At 47.6% G+C, this 14,429-nt stretch overlaps 1 protein-coding gene across 1 annotated transcript; it reads right to left on the bottom strand.

The window, feature by feature from the left end:
* Nucleotides 1-373: 373 nt before the first annotated feature.
* zpy1 (zona pellucida protein Y1) lies at nucleotides 374-13,655 on the bottom strand. The gene is made up of 24 exons (XM_004919405.4): nucleotides 13,581-13,655; nucleotides 13,393-13,485; nucleotides 10,961-11,019; nucleotides 10,447-10,539; nucleotides 10,144-10,271; nucleotides 9,922-10,065; nucleotides 9,310-9,381; nucleotides 8,986-9,156; nucleotides 8,799-8,895; nucleotides 8,341-8,564; nucleotides 7,023-7,176; nucleotides 6,575-6,783; nucleotides 5,473-5,590; nucleotides 5,158-5,363; nucleotides 4,260-4,377; nucleotides 3,969-4,138; nucleotides 3,753-3,850; nucleotides 2,421-2,539; nucleotides 2,282-2,335; nucleotides 1,919-2,111; nucleotides 1,156-1,249; nucleotides 976-1,072; nucleotides 596-694; nucleotides 374-507 (listed from the first exon to the last, which is right to left on the bottom strand). Exons 2-24 carry the CDS (start codon nucleotides 13,413-13,415, stop codon nucleotides 398-400), a joined length of 2,850 nt encoding a protein of 949 aa, XP_004919462.1. The 5' UTR covers nucleotides 13,416-13,485; nucleotides 13,581-13,655; the 3' UTR covers nucleotides 374-397.
* Between the last annotated feature and the right edge of the window lie 774 nt (nucleotides 13,656-14,429).

Genomic DNA, 14,429 nt, shown 5'->3' with positions numbered 1-14,429 from the left:
GCACTAAGTTTCCTCCTGTAGGCAAGTTCGCACAACTTTGGAAGCGATGTGAAGGGCTTTCCACCGGTGACTCCTATTGTTGCCGGTGCAAAGCCTTTTCAGAGAAGTCGAGTCTCCCACGATAGATCTCTGCTATGGCGGCAACTCAACCGCTCCATGGGTTCTTAACCTAAGGGTTTGGGCTTAGTTTGCCTGAACAATTAGGCTTCAGAAGTCTGCTGGGATCTGATCCCAAGATGGAGTCCTGGGTTGGTTGCATCTCTATTTTGGGTCTACTTGGCTTGGTCCGCCCATCAAGCTGATGTCTATGTATAAAGCGTTAAACCTATGAGACTCTAGCTGGTGTGGAACAAACAATTATGACAAACCCAGATAACTAGAAAACATTTTTTTTATTTTAACAGACAAAAAGCCGTAGAGCCAGTATAACCGATCCAACAGTGAAGGCGGCAATGAAGGCAAGGCCAACCGACAGGAGCCAAATCCACGTGCTCCAGCTCTTCTCTTCTGTAACGAGCGATAGAAAACCTGGCTTATCCCACTGCCTCTCTCCCAGTTCTAGATCCAACCCGGTTCTGGATCCAATCCCACTCACCCACATGCCGATACTGTACTTCGGCCTCGCCTGGGCCAATCCGAATAGGACCTGCAGATAAGAGCTCATAGGGTTCCGCCACAGGGACCGTTCTTCTCCCTGCAATATAGAAGACCATGTGGAGCAGATTCCAGGTAAAAACTGTAAGGTGCAGAATACTGATCCAATAGAATCGGAACGGAGTATGGACCTCGTGGTACGGTGGCTGCACCTTATACCATGACCTTGTTCAATAATCAAGAAGCACTTACGTTGACCCTCTTTCTGCCTAGTTTGTCCCATCATTCCCTAATCTATATTTACATTGGTGGGAAGAGTCCTACGTCTCTGGAGAGGAGATGGCTGGACACAAACAAGGCACAGTAATCTAGAACACTTACACACTCCAGGCTTTGCTTCATTGCAGGCAGTTTGACATCGGTCGGATTCTAGTAGAGAGTCACAGACCAGACCCTGGCAGTACACGAACAGCTGGTACTGGGGTAGCAAGAAAAATCATTTTTAGGAGCAAATCTTCCATTTGCCCCTGGGTTGACCATCACTTAGTCATTTTTACCCACCTGTTCACTCAAGCCTCCTTCGATCTTCAACTGGAATCGGGAAGGAGGGCCTTGTACCAAGTCTACTGAGTAATTGGTACCTTTTTGGGCGCACCTACAATGGTAGGATGGTCAGTACAACAGGTTTTTGCATCAAACTAAACACCTAGGGAACCTAATGACTTTGAATGATATGTCCCAAGCCAGATGTGGAGACCAACTATGGATAAACACCTTAAGATAGAGACACCCAATGGAACGGGGCAACAGCTTTGGAAAGAAATATTGGATTAGTGTGTCGGAAGTAATGTGTCCAGCCAACATCTTGGCCCGTGCAAGTACTATATATGGAGCAATGACTACTGGGGCTCATTTATCAACACTGGGCAAAGTTGCCCATGGGCAGTAACCCATAACAACCAGTCAATGATTGACTTTTTTCCAAGCCAGCTGCAGGTAGAACAATGAATGCAACAGTTTGATTGGTTGCCATGGGTTACTGCCCACAGCCAAATTTGCCCAGTGTTGATAGATGATCCCCACTGTTAGTGGGCCTATTGGTTTCTGAGACAAGGACTCTTCCTAAGGGCGAAGACACATGGGGTGATATGTCGCCGCCACTAATCCGTGCATCGAAAATGCCCGCCAAATAGTCGCTGCAATGACCATTATAGTCTATGGGTGAAAAGTCACCACAACGGTCTTAATTAAAAGTTGCGGTGACTAATCGCCCCAAAATGTCTAGGTTCTAAGAGCATTACGCCCTCTCCACTGCGTAACTTACCCATCCATGATTAGGTCCCACTGTGGGAATCCATCTGTCCTGTGGGAGGGAGTAGCCCAGCACTCTTGCAGTCTGACGGCACGCGTGGGGGACGTCCCTCTCCTTCGCTCATCCACCTCGAAATATAGGCTCTCCTCTTGCTGGATTAGTAGTGGGAAGTCCCCAGGGTGGTAGAATGAAGTGAAGGTCCTATCTGCAAATAGAGGCTTCTAGATTCTAGCCAAGGCATAAGCATGCTAGCCAATGGAAGGCTACTAGCGCTGAATGCTTAAGCGCTCCCAATGAGGCAGAGGCAAATACACAGAGGAGAAGGTTTAGCTGAAGCTTGAAGACCAACAAAGAGTAGGAAAAGGTGACAAATACCTCTGGCTACTTTTAGATCCGACACTTGTGTGTTCTCGTCTCTCTTTCTAAGAACTGCGAGGAAAGGAAGGGAGGATTAACTCGACCCCCCGTCAATGTGGCACCTTAATGGGTGGCCAGCCCTACACGTAGCAGTCACCTTTGGCTTGCTCATTGCTGAAGTCTGTGGAAATCCCGCGGCGGCCGATAATGGTAGTGTTGTATTTACCCACCACTTGCTGAGTGTCCGTCAGAGGGTACCGACAGCGCAGGGTCAGCCTGGGGCAAGGTAAGTAAGGTCAGGTAGATGCCATCAAGGTCACGGTCTAAAGGTGTATAATGTTTTATATAGCTCCTTATGGTCAGAAGAGGGTGAGAAGATTGACACAAGGTCAAAGCTTTATAGAAGCCATAACATGAATTTCAAGTTCACGTAAGACAGTTATAAATGGCAGTGAGGACCGTATGGAACCCAAGGATTGAGAAAGTGGTCACTCAATGGACAAAATATCAGCAAATATAAATGAGAAGCCATTTTGCCAAAGTTTTATTGGGGCAATAGTTGGAGCAGGAGACATTTAAAAAGATTTGCCCTGTTGTGGAAACTTCCTTTCAACAGTCCTAGGAATAACCTTTTAGAACCCTAAATTGCTAGGGCAGCCGTTCTCAACCTGTGGGTCAGGACCCCTTTGTGGGTCGAACAACCCTTTCACAGGGGTCGCCTGGAAGACCATTGGAAAACACATATTTCCAATGGCCTTAGGAACCGAGACACCGCTCCTCTATGGTTGGGGGGTCATCACAACATGAGGAACTGTATTAAAGGGTCGCGGCATTAGGAAGGTTGAGAACCACTGTGCTAGGGGATAACACAATAGGAGGGCTATGAGCGAGAAGACTGGTCAGTCAGTCCTAGGCACAATGGCATCTTTGGAAAGGCTAAAACTGCAATTGGTGTCACTAAAACTTAAGAGCAGTGGGTCTCACCCTGTGGGGCTGGGCATATCTGGGGGTTTAACGGAGAACTGAAAGACCTTTATAAGAAGAAAGGAAAAGTCCTCTAACACATGAGTCCCCAACCACTGGGCCCGGGGCCGGTGCCGGGCCGTGGGCTGTGCTAAACTGGACCACCTCTGGTCCCAATTACCTGTGATCCCAACTCCATGACAACTACAATGCATAGCCCAGGAAGCTTTCTACTTAAAGCTCCATACTAAGTGTCAGGGGATGTCACCACTTAGGTGGGAGTAAGAAGAATAAGGGATCTAGGTGCATCTAGTTGCAGGGAAATAAGCTCAGGTCTAAACCCACCACCCCTGGTCCTCGGAAAAATCGTCTTGCTTGAAACCAGTCCGTGGTGAGAAATTCTTCTCAGGATTTTCCATTAGGCAAAAATATATATAGGCGGTGGGGGAAGTCTATTGCAGGTTTTATACGCCAAGACATTTCACCCATACCCTACCAAAATGTGTTCCTTGGACACAAGACTCACCTATAAGTGGAATTTCGAGAGATGATGGGTTTGATTGGAGGTAACCCCTTTCGATCAAAGGTAACTTCATTCTCATACACCAAATAGCCTCCTACAAACTGTAAGAAAGATGGAGACCTTTTCCCTCAGTTCCTTACCCTGGTGCTATACAAACCCTTCCCCCCCGAGAATCTCAGAAGAAGCCACTGTGTGGTCTTATGAACGAGCATCCAGCACCTGCCTAGTCGTGCCGCAGGAAAAGACGGAGAAGGAGAATAGAGCCAGATCATTATTGGCCTCCTGGGGCTTGCACGTTGGGTCCTTCAGGTGGGTTTCTCGGGGGTCGAAGCGAGGTTTGGTGTCGAGACTGAGTACGGTGGCCTTCATGGTACCATTGGGAAGGCACACTACAAAAGGGACACAAAGGTGGAGGAGAAACTATGAAGGCTACAGCTACGGCATAAAGATACAGAAGCACAAGCGAAGAGTTGGAAAGTTGGCCTAAAGTTGCCCAATGAGCTTACTCACATAATAGTCGGTCAGTTGGAAAATTACATGCAAAGGAATAGCTGCTCCTGACTTGAAGGGTCTTGTTGTCCTTCAACGCGAAGTCCAAGCGAGCCCTGATCCCCCTCAGTGTGATGTCCTATGGGCGTGGATTAAAAAGGACAAAACACCTCTCAGCTACATTCGGTGTTAAAGGGGTGGTTCCGCTTTAAGTCAACTTGTAATGTTGTTCTAGAATGTCCTATACCTAGCAACTTTGCAATTGGTCTTTATCAGGGTCGGACTGGGCCGCCGGGCCCAGACCCGACCCTTGACGGCGCTCCCCCTGCCCGACCACTCCTCCCTTGATGTGTTAAATTTACACGCTCGGGGGAGGACCCCGGGGGGGTGGGGGGTTAGGGGATGCGGCCAGCGGGGGCACCTGCAGGGCCCCTGGGGCGGGAGCCCCGGTGGGCCCTTCACCCCCCAGTCCGACCCTGGTCTTCCTTACTTTTTAGTGTTTTTGAATTATTTGCCTTCCTCTTCTGCATCTTTCCAATCTCCAAATGGGGGGTCACTGACCCTGGCAACAAAACAAAAAAAAAACAACCACACTATTTCCCTGTAAACTTAGAGTTATTACTTTTTATTCCTTATTTTTATATTTAGACCCCTTCCTACTTATATTCCAGACTCTCATTCAAACCATTGCCTGGTTGCTAAGGTAAACAAGACCGTAGCAACCAGATAGCTGCTAAAATTTCAAACTGGAGAGCTGCTGTAACTAAATTACAGAAAAACCACAAGGAAATCATGAAGACCAATTGCAAATTGTCTCAGAATATCAATGTCTACATTATACTAAAGGTGAACAAAACACAGGCCCTTAGTTCCACAGTCAAACTGGAAGCTATTCGACCGTACTTGGACATGGGGTTACCTCATAGACCAGGCCTACGGAGAAGAGTGGGACTTCGATCAGTAACGTTGAGGCCCGTTGGGTTATCTTGTAGTTCTGAGAGGCCGCTAAGGCTTGAGTCAGAGGAAGATCTCGGATATATGGGATCCAGTACATATCCATGTTCCCCCGGGTCATGTTCAGGATCAGGCTGTTGTTTGTACAGGTTTTATCATAAGTGGGAGGGACTAGAAAGTGGTGGAAAAAAAAACAAAGATAAATCACATTTCAGGCTCAATGACTGGTACATTTTTCCCTATAACAGGCTTTTTGGCATCAGTTTGGGACCAGACTCACCTACATCTTTTAAGACACACTCCACCACATCCGTGTAGGTGAAATCCTTTTTCTTGCTCAGAAGGGTCAGGATGTAGGTGACATAGAGGGTGTAGACCCGCTTGTTGCCCTCCAGGTACTAGGAGGAAAGTTATACCAGTTAAAAAAGACAATTCCAGCCAAGGAGACACCCACTAGATGTTCTAGGCCAGCGGTTCTCAACCTGTGGGTTAGGACACACACAGGGGTCGCCTAAGACCATGGGAAAACACATATTTCCGATGGTCTTAGGAATAATTTTATGGTTGGGGGTCACCACAACATGAGAACCTGTATTAAAGGGTCACAGCCTTAAGAAGGTTGAGAACCATTGTTCTATGGGGTTCTATGAACTAAGAGTCTTCAGTTGGTGGAATGCCTAGGGCATGCTGGCAGTTGTAGTCCCCTGGGCTAAACCACAATCTGACACTGAATAATCAGGAAGTCAGATTGCATTTATCGATCAATAAGATGTTACTGATTCAGCAGTTTCAGTCTTGCCTAAGCGGCCATTGTTTCTTGCTGCTGCCCTCAGGCTTCCTTATCTACACAGAAGGTTGAGGAGATTCAAGAGAAGCTGGGAAGCTACAACTACAAGCCCAGTTAGTAACCCCTTTATAGGAACTAGGGAGGAACAAAGCAGCAGAGGGGTTGGCTTAGTATCACAGATGCTTCCTTCAACATCCATGAGATCATGGTTAGTCAACCAGGGCCTAAAGCGGCATGGATAGTAACATAGTAACATAGTAAGTTGGGTTGAAAAAAGACATACGTCCATCAAGTTCAACCATAATGCCTATATATAACCTGCCTAACTACTAGTTGATCCAGAGGAAGGCAAAAAACCCCATCTGAAGCCTCTCTAATTTGCCGCAGAGGGGAAAAAATTCCTTCCTGAAGATTCCTTCCCAAGATTCTCTCATAGTGTGTATAGAGATGCAGTACCATAATACTATGTTAGCATAGATAAGGAGAAGACAAGTTTGATGGCACATTGGCCTTATGGAATAGAACTTGGAACGACTCATACTCCCTAGACACGAAGAAAGGAACTGAAAGTCGGACCGGGTGGTGCAACCTTTACCTTCTGTTCCACCAGCGGATCGCCGAAGGGCACCTGAAGGACATAAGCGCTTGTGCCATTTTTGTTGTCCACGGTTCCCACTCTGAAGCCTCTCCGACTGGCCTCATCCAACGTGACCATCACTTTCTTTATGATGAAAGCCTTGAGACCCACATCGGGGAAGAAGTTGCCCAGAGACACGTTAAAGTAACGCGTTTCCGGTACCGTACCTGTAGATAGAAGTGTGGAATTAATTTCTGGAGCATTGAGGATGTTATTCTGGCAGTTGTGTTTACATAGAACCCAAGATCCCTCCAGTTGCATGAGAAATGTTCTAGGGCACTGACTACTAAATAAGCATTGCCCCTAGACTCCATGCCCCAGTGTACCAATTATGCAGCCCCCAACTCCTCCTCAACCTTGGTACACCACTCCCACTTACCACTCTGCGGTGTAAGTCAGTACTCACGGTTAATGAAGATGGGCACCTGGGGCATAAAAGGGGTGTTGATTGGTTTAATAGCAGAGTGCCTGGTGGTGTCGGCAGTGGCCCCTCGCCAGTGGTGCACTAACAGGAGATGTATATGGTATGTGGTCCCGTAGGTATTGTTCACAATATCACTCTGTGAAGACAAAGCAGATGTTAGTCAAGGCCACACCGTCTCAAAGTTGTCCACAACACCTAGAGCAGTGCTGTCCAACTTCTGTTGTACCGAGGGCCGGAATTTTTTCGACCTACTTGGTGGAGGGCCGATAATGGAAGCCAGTTTTGACCACTCCCCTTTTTGAAACCACACCCACTTGAAACCACACCCATGTTATCACATGACCATACCCATATTAATGGTTGTAGTACAGCAAAAACCTGCCATACTCTGCCTGCCCTACCCTGCCTGTGTGCCATACTCTGCCTTCCCTACCCTGCCTGTGTGTGCCATACTCTGCCTTCCCTACCCTGCCTGTGTGTGCCATACTCTGCCTGCCCTACCCTGCCTGTGTGCCATACTCTGCCTGCCCTACCCTGCCTTTGTGTGTGCCATACTCTGCCTTCCCTACCCTGCCTGTGTGTGCCATACTCTGCCTTCCCTACCCTGCCTGCGTGTGCCATACTTTCACTGTGTGTGCCATTCTTGGCTGGTTTGTGCCATACTTGGCCTGTGTGTGCCATACTCTGCCTGCCCTACCCTGCCTGTGTGTGCCATACTCTGCCTTCCCTACCCTGCCTGTGTGTGCCATACTCTGCCTTCCCTACCCTGCCTGCGTGTGCCATACTTTCACTGTGTGTGCCATTCTTGGCTGGTTTGTGCCAAACTTGGTCTGTGTGTGCCATACTCTGCCTTCCCTACCCTGCCGGTGTGTGCCATACTCTGCTTGCCCTATGCTGCCTGTATGTATGGCACACACAGGCAGCCTACAGTGACACAATGCTGGCAATGCTCCTACAGGTGTGAACACTGCAGGGGGTGAACAATGCAGAGATTAAAAGGTGTGAACAACACAGGGGATTACATAGTTAAACAATACAGCCTGATTACAGCCTGAATCTGAGGTGAGAACCATGCAGGGGGGGCAGTTAATCACAGTACTGATACCATTTAAAGCTTACACAAGAGTAAGCCATCAAAGCAGCCAGACAGGTGGGGGGCCACACAGAGGGGGGTCGCGGGCCGCCAGTTGGACAGCACTGACCTAGAGCATAAACTGCTCTCAAAGAACAATGACGGAACCTCAACCATTTTGAATTCTGAATAATGTACATACCTATGAAGCAGAATGGTGCCCCTTACCTCCGTATAACCACCGGGTGCACCGATTGGCACAGTCACGTTCACGGTGGTGGCGTTCTTACTGAGGCTGTAGCCATTGGTCGCTATTACACTGGGGTCAAGCAGCCTACCATCCACACCCATGGAAACCCCCCTGTCTCTGTAGGCCACAAGGTCAAGAACCAGAGGGGAGAGAATGGCAGGGGTCAGCCAGAAGATGGAGGTGTTGGTTATCATAGGAGGATCTTTGGGAGGAAAGAAGGTAACAGTCATTTCGTTGCACTTCACAATGGAGGAGGCCAAACTTGGAAGATTTAAAGATGGATGTTGCTAACATAGAGGAAGTTTTGCCTTGATCCAGTAACCCTTAGCAACTAGATGTTTGCTTTCAAAGTTACCACCTGGCTGGCATGAAGGCATATTTTTCTGCCCTGTCTTACATTGTTTAATGCCTTAGGTCATAAGGCTCTGCCACTTACCAGCAGGGCATGCAGTTGTGGTGTCCACAATGAGTCGAATTAAGGGCTGAGAATAGTACATCTTGGCTAGGATCACTTCAAGATGATAGCTTCCATTCTAAAGAGAGACAGGTTTTGTGTTGTTTTTTTTTGTTCTGGTCTAGTGTCTACCCCCATCTACCCACCACCCACCCCCAAAATGTTTCACCTTTATGATCCGGGACTCAGACGTGTTGTAGGGGGCTCTGAAGACAACCCTGGTCGCCGTAGCATTGAGCCCATAGCCCATCCTTTGTGCTTTTGCGGCACTGACGGTGATGATACTAAGGTCCGGCATCTGGAACTCAACCTGCCAGCTCTGAGATATTCCGCCCTCCGTCTGCGAGCAGAAGGAAGGTTTAAAAGGACACAAGGACAGGCTAAGTTATACAGGGAATTCAGAGTATCACTCATGTATTATAAGGGATAATGTACCCCCTACTGTAAATGTTAAGGATATTAGAAGTCACTCACAAAGTCCTGACAGACTTACCACTGGCCACACTGCCTGTAAGTCTTCAGTCATCCAATCAACAACCCAGGGAACTATTCTTCTGACAGAGACCTGTTGAGACCAAAGTGCCACTGTCAGAATGAGGCCATGGTTGCCACCCATAGCTTCAGCTACAATGCTTGTGATGGTAGTAGGCCATGGTAGAGCATGAAGACTGTTGCCTTTGACTAAATGTTTTATAAAGGCAACATCAGCAGAAACTCCAACTAATGACTGCATTGGTTACACGTAGCAATGTCACCTTCAAGAACCTTCTAAAAAGTAAACTCATGTTTGACCCACCAGAAGGTAACTGCTGGGAAGAATAAAATCTTCTGTGGCTGTAGCATCTTTTGTAAAACCAGCAGTGGTCTCTATAGACAAGGGTCTTTGGAGACCACTGCTGGTTTTACAAAAGATGCTACAGCCACAGAAGATTTTATTCTTCTTCCCAGCAGTTACCTTCTGGTGGGTCAAACAAGTGTCTGTGCTACCACAGCTTAGACCAAACTGAAAAGGACAACTTCTCTCCATTTTTAATCCTAGTCAAAAAGCCCTGCTCCTTAAAACCCATAACTCTATCTAAGTCCAAATGTAAAAAGTTAGCCTCACTTCCATGAAGTTCTCCTCACAGAGAACCTCCCGTACATTCCATGGGTCAGTGATCCGGCAGGACAGCGAGACTGGGTAAGGAATGAAACCAACACCATTTTGTCTTACAAGAAGCTGCACCTTAAGGTCAAACTGGAGGTCATTCTATAGTGGAGGAGAGAAAGCCATCAATACAATAAATAACACAGCCGTACAACTGTAATATTGTGAGAAGATACAGACCACATTTAGAACCCAACATGCCAAGAAGGAGATCCTCATTTCCAGGTTGCCGTATATATCCTTAGTTATGGAATAGCCACACTGTGAGGCAAGGTCATCATCAAGTTGAACTGGCGTTCCAGTTGCATCTGCAATAGAACGTTACATCCGAGCTCTTCATAGGAACAGTGTGTTAACGGGTCATGGAGACCCAGGCAACACAATGCCCTTCACATACAGTCACACACGTTCCTCATACGATGGTAGAAATGATAGCAGGACACAATCTCACTCTCAAAATGGACGTTAGTTTGTTCTACTTACTGAGAGCTTCTAAGTACCATTCTCTGGATCCTACAAAGTCCTTGTCCACCCATATCCAGAAGACACGATTGAGACACTCTGATTTAGATACACCTGCAGAAGATATTTATTTTACCACCATATTTGTCCTGTTATCAGAAACCCAAGCCAAAACCACCCACAATCATGGCTTCCTCAGGAGATGACTACACTTTTCCAAAGTCATTGGTTTGCATCTTCTCACAATCCTTCTAGAAGGAAAGCTCATAGTTCCAGATGCTACCAGACAGTAACATTGCAGTAGATGTGGTCTACAAAGGTTGTGCTAAGGCTTGTAAGAGGATTTAGATATCAAATGTGACCCACCATAAAGGCCTGGATCACTGCGGCATTTAGTGCTGCTGTTCCTCTGGGCTGGTATAGTAATACACTATAAAATACAAAATCTATATATAGTAAAGCCTTTTTTTTTTTAGCAAAATTCTTTGTTTAGTTCCCCTTTAACCATCTAATCATTATTTATTCTCTTACTCACCGCTGGGGAAATTCGCAGAGAGCGCAATGCAGGGCAGCAACAAACAGAGCCAGGCAAACCTAAATAAAAAGACCAAAGAGCAGGGTGACTGTTACCCCAATTTTTCTATATATCTGTAACCTTGTTATGGGCTAAGGGGGCCCAGTCTGAAGGCCAGTTAGGGGGGGATTTGGGGTGAGTGCTTATTTGTGCCCTGGGTACCCCTGGAACTATAGCAGGGTAACTGTTACCCCAATGTTTCTATATATCTGTAACCTTGTTATGGGCTAAGGGGGCCCAGCCTGAAGGCCAGTTAGGGGGAGATTTGGGGTGAGTGCTTATTTGTGCCCTGGGTACCCCTGGAACTATAGCAGGGTGACTGTTACCCCAATGTTTCTATATATCTGTAACCTTGTTATGGGCTAAGGGGGCCCAGCCTGAAGGCCAGTTAGGGGGGGATTTGGGGTGAGTGCTTATTTGTGCCCTGGGTACCCCTGGAACTATAGCAGGGTAACTGTTACCCCAATGTTTCTATATATCTGTAACCTTGTTATGGGCTAAGGGGGCCCAGCCTGAAGGCCAGTTAGGGGGAGATTTGGGGTGAGTGCTTATTTGTGCCCTGGGTACCCCTGGAACTATAGCAGGGTGACTGTTACCCCAATGTTTCTATATATCTGTAACCTTGTTATGGGCTAAGGGGGCCCAGCCTGAAGGCCAGTTAGGGGGGGATTTGGGGTGAGTGCTTATTTGTGCCCTGGGTACCCCTGGAACTATAGCAGGGTAACTGTTACCCCAATGTTTCTATATATCTGTAACCTTGTCATGGGCTAAGGGGGCCCAGCCTGAAGGCCAGTTAGGGGGGGATTTGGGGTGAGTGCTTATTTGTGCCCTGGGTACCCCTGGAACTATAGCAGGGTAACTGTTACCCCAATGTTTCTATATATCTGTAACCTTGTTATGGGCTAAGGGGGCCCAGCCTGAAGGCCAGTTAGGGGGGGATTTGGGGTGAGTGCTTATTTGTGCCCTGGGTACCCCTGGAACTATAGCAGGGTAACTGTTACCCCAATGTTTCTATATATCTGTAACCTTGTTATGGGCTAAGGGGGCCCAGCCTGAAGGCCAGTTAGGGGGGGATTTGGGGTGAGTGCTTATTTGTGCCCTGGGTACCCCTGGAACTATAGCGGGGTGACTGTTACCCCAATGTTTCTATATATCTGTAACCTTGTTATGGGCTAAGGGGGCCCAGCCTGAAGGCCAGTTAGGGGAGGATTTGGGGTGAGTGCTTATTTGTGCCCTGGGTACCCCTGGAACTATAGCAGGGTGACTGTTACCCCAGTGTTTCTATATATCTGTAACCTTGTTATGGGCTAAGGGGGCCCAGCCTGAAGGCCAGTTAGGGGGGATTTGGGGTGAGTGCTTATTTGTGCCCTGGGTACCCCTGGAACTATAGCAGGGTGACTGTTACCCCAGTGTTTCTATATATCTGTAACCTTGTCATGGGCTAAGGGGGCCCAGCCTGAAGGCCAGTTAGGGGGGATTTGGGGTGAGTGCTTATTTGTGCCCTGGGTACCCCTGGAACTATAGCAGGGTGACTGTTACCCCAATGTTTCTATATATCTGTAACCTTGTTATGGGCTAAGGGGGCCCAGCCTGAAGGTCAGTTAGGGGGGGATTTGGGGTGAATGCTTATTTGTGCCCTGGATACCCCTGGAACTATAGCGGGGTGACTGTTACCCCAATGTTTCTATATATCTGTAACCTTGTTATGGGCTAAGGGGGCCCAGCCTGAAGGTCAGTTAGGGGGGGATTTGGGGTGAGTGCTTATTTGTGCCCTGGGTACCCCTGGAACTGTATCAGGGTGACTGTTACCCCAATGTTTCTATATATCTGTAACCTTGTTATGGGCTAAGGGGGCCCAGCCTGAAGGCCAGTTAGGGGGGGATTTGGGGTGAGTGCTTATTTGTGCCCTGGGTACCCCTGGAACTATAGCGGGGTGACTGTTACCCCAATGTTTCTATATATCTGTAACCTTGTTATGGGCTAAGGGGGCCCAGCCTGAAGGCCAGTTAGGGGGGGATTTGGGGTGAGTGCTTATTTGTGCCCTGGGTACCCCTGGAACTATAGCGGGGTGACTGTTACCCCAATGTTTCTATATATCTGTAACCTTGTTAGGGGCTAAGGGGGCCCAGCCTGAAGGCCAGTTAGGGGGGGATTTGGGGTGAGTGCTTATTTGTGCCCTGGGTACCCCTGGAACTATAGCAGGGTGACTGTTACCCCAATGTTTCTATATATCTGTAACCTTGTTATGGGCTAAGGGGGCCCAGCCTGAAGGCCAGTTAGGGGGGGATTTGGGGTGAATGCTTATTTGTGCCCTGGGTACCCCTGGAACTATAACAGTACCCTTTATAAATGCCAAGCTATATGGCAGCATACACTACATAAGAAGCACTTACCTAAGTTGGAGGGTAACCGCCATTATTTGGTGCCTGCGAGAGGCAAGGGAACTCCACCAAAAACCTTCAATTGCTCATTAAAATCCCAGAACCCTAAGGCCAAACAGAAGGGAGATAATGTCTCTGTGACTGCGCATGTAGCCCTGGCCCAATGAACCTGAGCCCAATTAGTCAGTAATTTCTCCCACCTTTAACCCACTCTTTTCTGGTAAGCCTTAGTAGGTGAAATCACAAAACAAGTGCGACGTGGCAGCCAATCAGCAATGGGTTCTGATAATTCAAATCTGCAGTAAGCCTAATGAAAGACAAAAGGCGATTGGTTGGTAGGAGCTACTAAACAGGGGTAATATGTATGCTTATTATTATTGCTATAATATTATGTGTGCCCCCCAGAATGTCTGTACCATCAGGGAGGCTCATGGGAAATAATGGGTGCAGTTAGGGTAGAACAGGTGCATAGATGGAAGGCTGAGATATGTTTGTGAGGGGATGCTGGGAGTAGTAGTAGTAGTGACTGTCCAGCAATTAACAAAGAATACTTTCTGTACCTAAAGGGGGCGCTATAAGTCCCCTTCTCTGAGCTTGGGAATGTGCACGCTCTAACGAGCCAGGTCATTGGTCATTATAGTGCTTCATGGGTAGAATAGATACATATGGGTCGTGTTCAGCCCAGGGAATCCCTATTCTACCCCATACATCCTGCATTAAAGGTCAAGTATAGCCTAACTTATTAGACAGACAGAGAGTAGCATATTTACCCTTTATGTACCCATTTCCTCATTTTATCCCCATGACGTGGGGCAGTTCATCTTTCTCACCCTGTGGCTTTTAATTCAATGTTAAAAAGTCTATTTTCACTTCCTCTGGTGGCGAATCCTCTCATGTGACTGAGCGTGATGCCATTGTGGCACCTGTTTGTGTCATGGGATGGATATGTAATACATGTGCGTGGGGGTGACACGGGGTACATACGTGCTACAGGCATGGCTCCCATGCTACACCGTGGGGTATTTATATAAACTATAGTAGGGTTTCTG

This window comes from Xenopus tropicalis, chromosome 3 (assembly GCF_000004195.4).
Source record: "Xenopus tropicalis strain Nigerian chromosome 3, UCB_Xtro_10.0, whole genome shotgun sequence".
NCBI lineage: Eukaryota > Metazoa > Chordata > Amphibia > Anura > Pipidae > Xenopus > Xenopus tropicalis.
The sequence above is the reverse complement of the archived record's forward strand: the minus strand, read 5'-3'. Positions and strand labels throughout refer to the sequence as shown.

What these genes read in the sequence shown, in the direction of transcription:
- zpy1 (XM_004919405.4), bottom strand. Translation starts at nt 13,415, where the DNA reads ATGGCGGTTACCCTCCAACTTAG. An exon ending in GTGAGGAGAACTTCATGGAA is followed by an intron (nt 9,382 to 9,921) that starts GTGAGGCTAACT and finishes TGGTCTCAACAG; the next exon opens with GTCTCTGTCAGAAGAATAGT. An exon ending in CCTGCGGCACGACTAGGCAG is followed by an intron (nt 3,851 to 3,968) that starts GTGCTGGATGCT and finishes TCTTTCTTACAG; the next exon opens with TTTGTAGGAGGCTATTTGGT.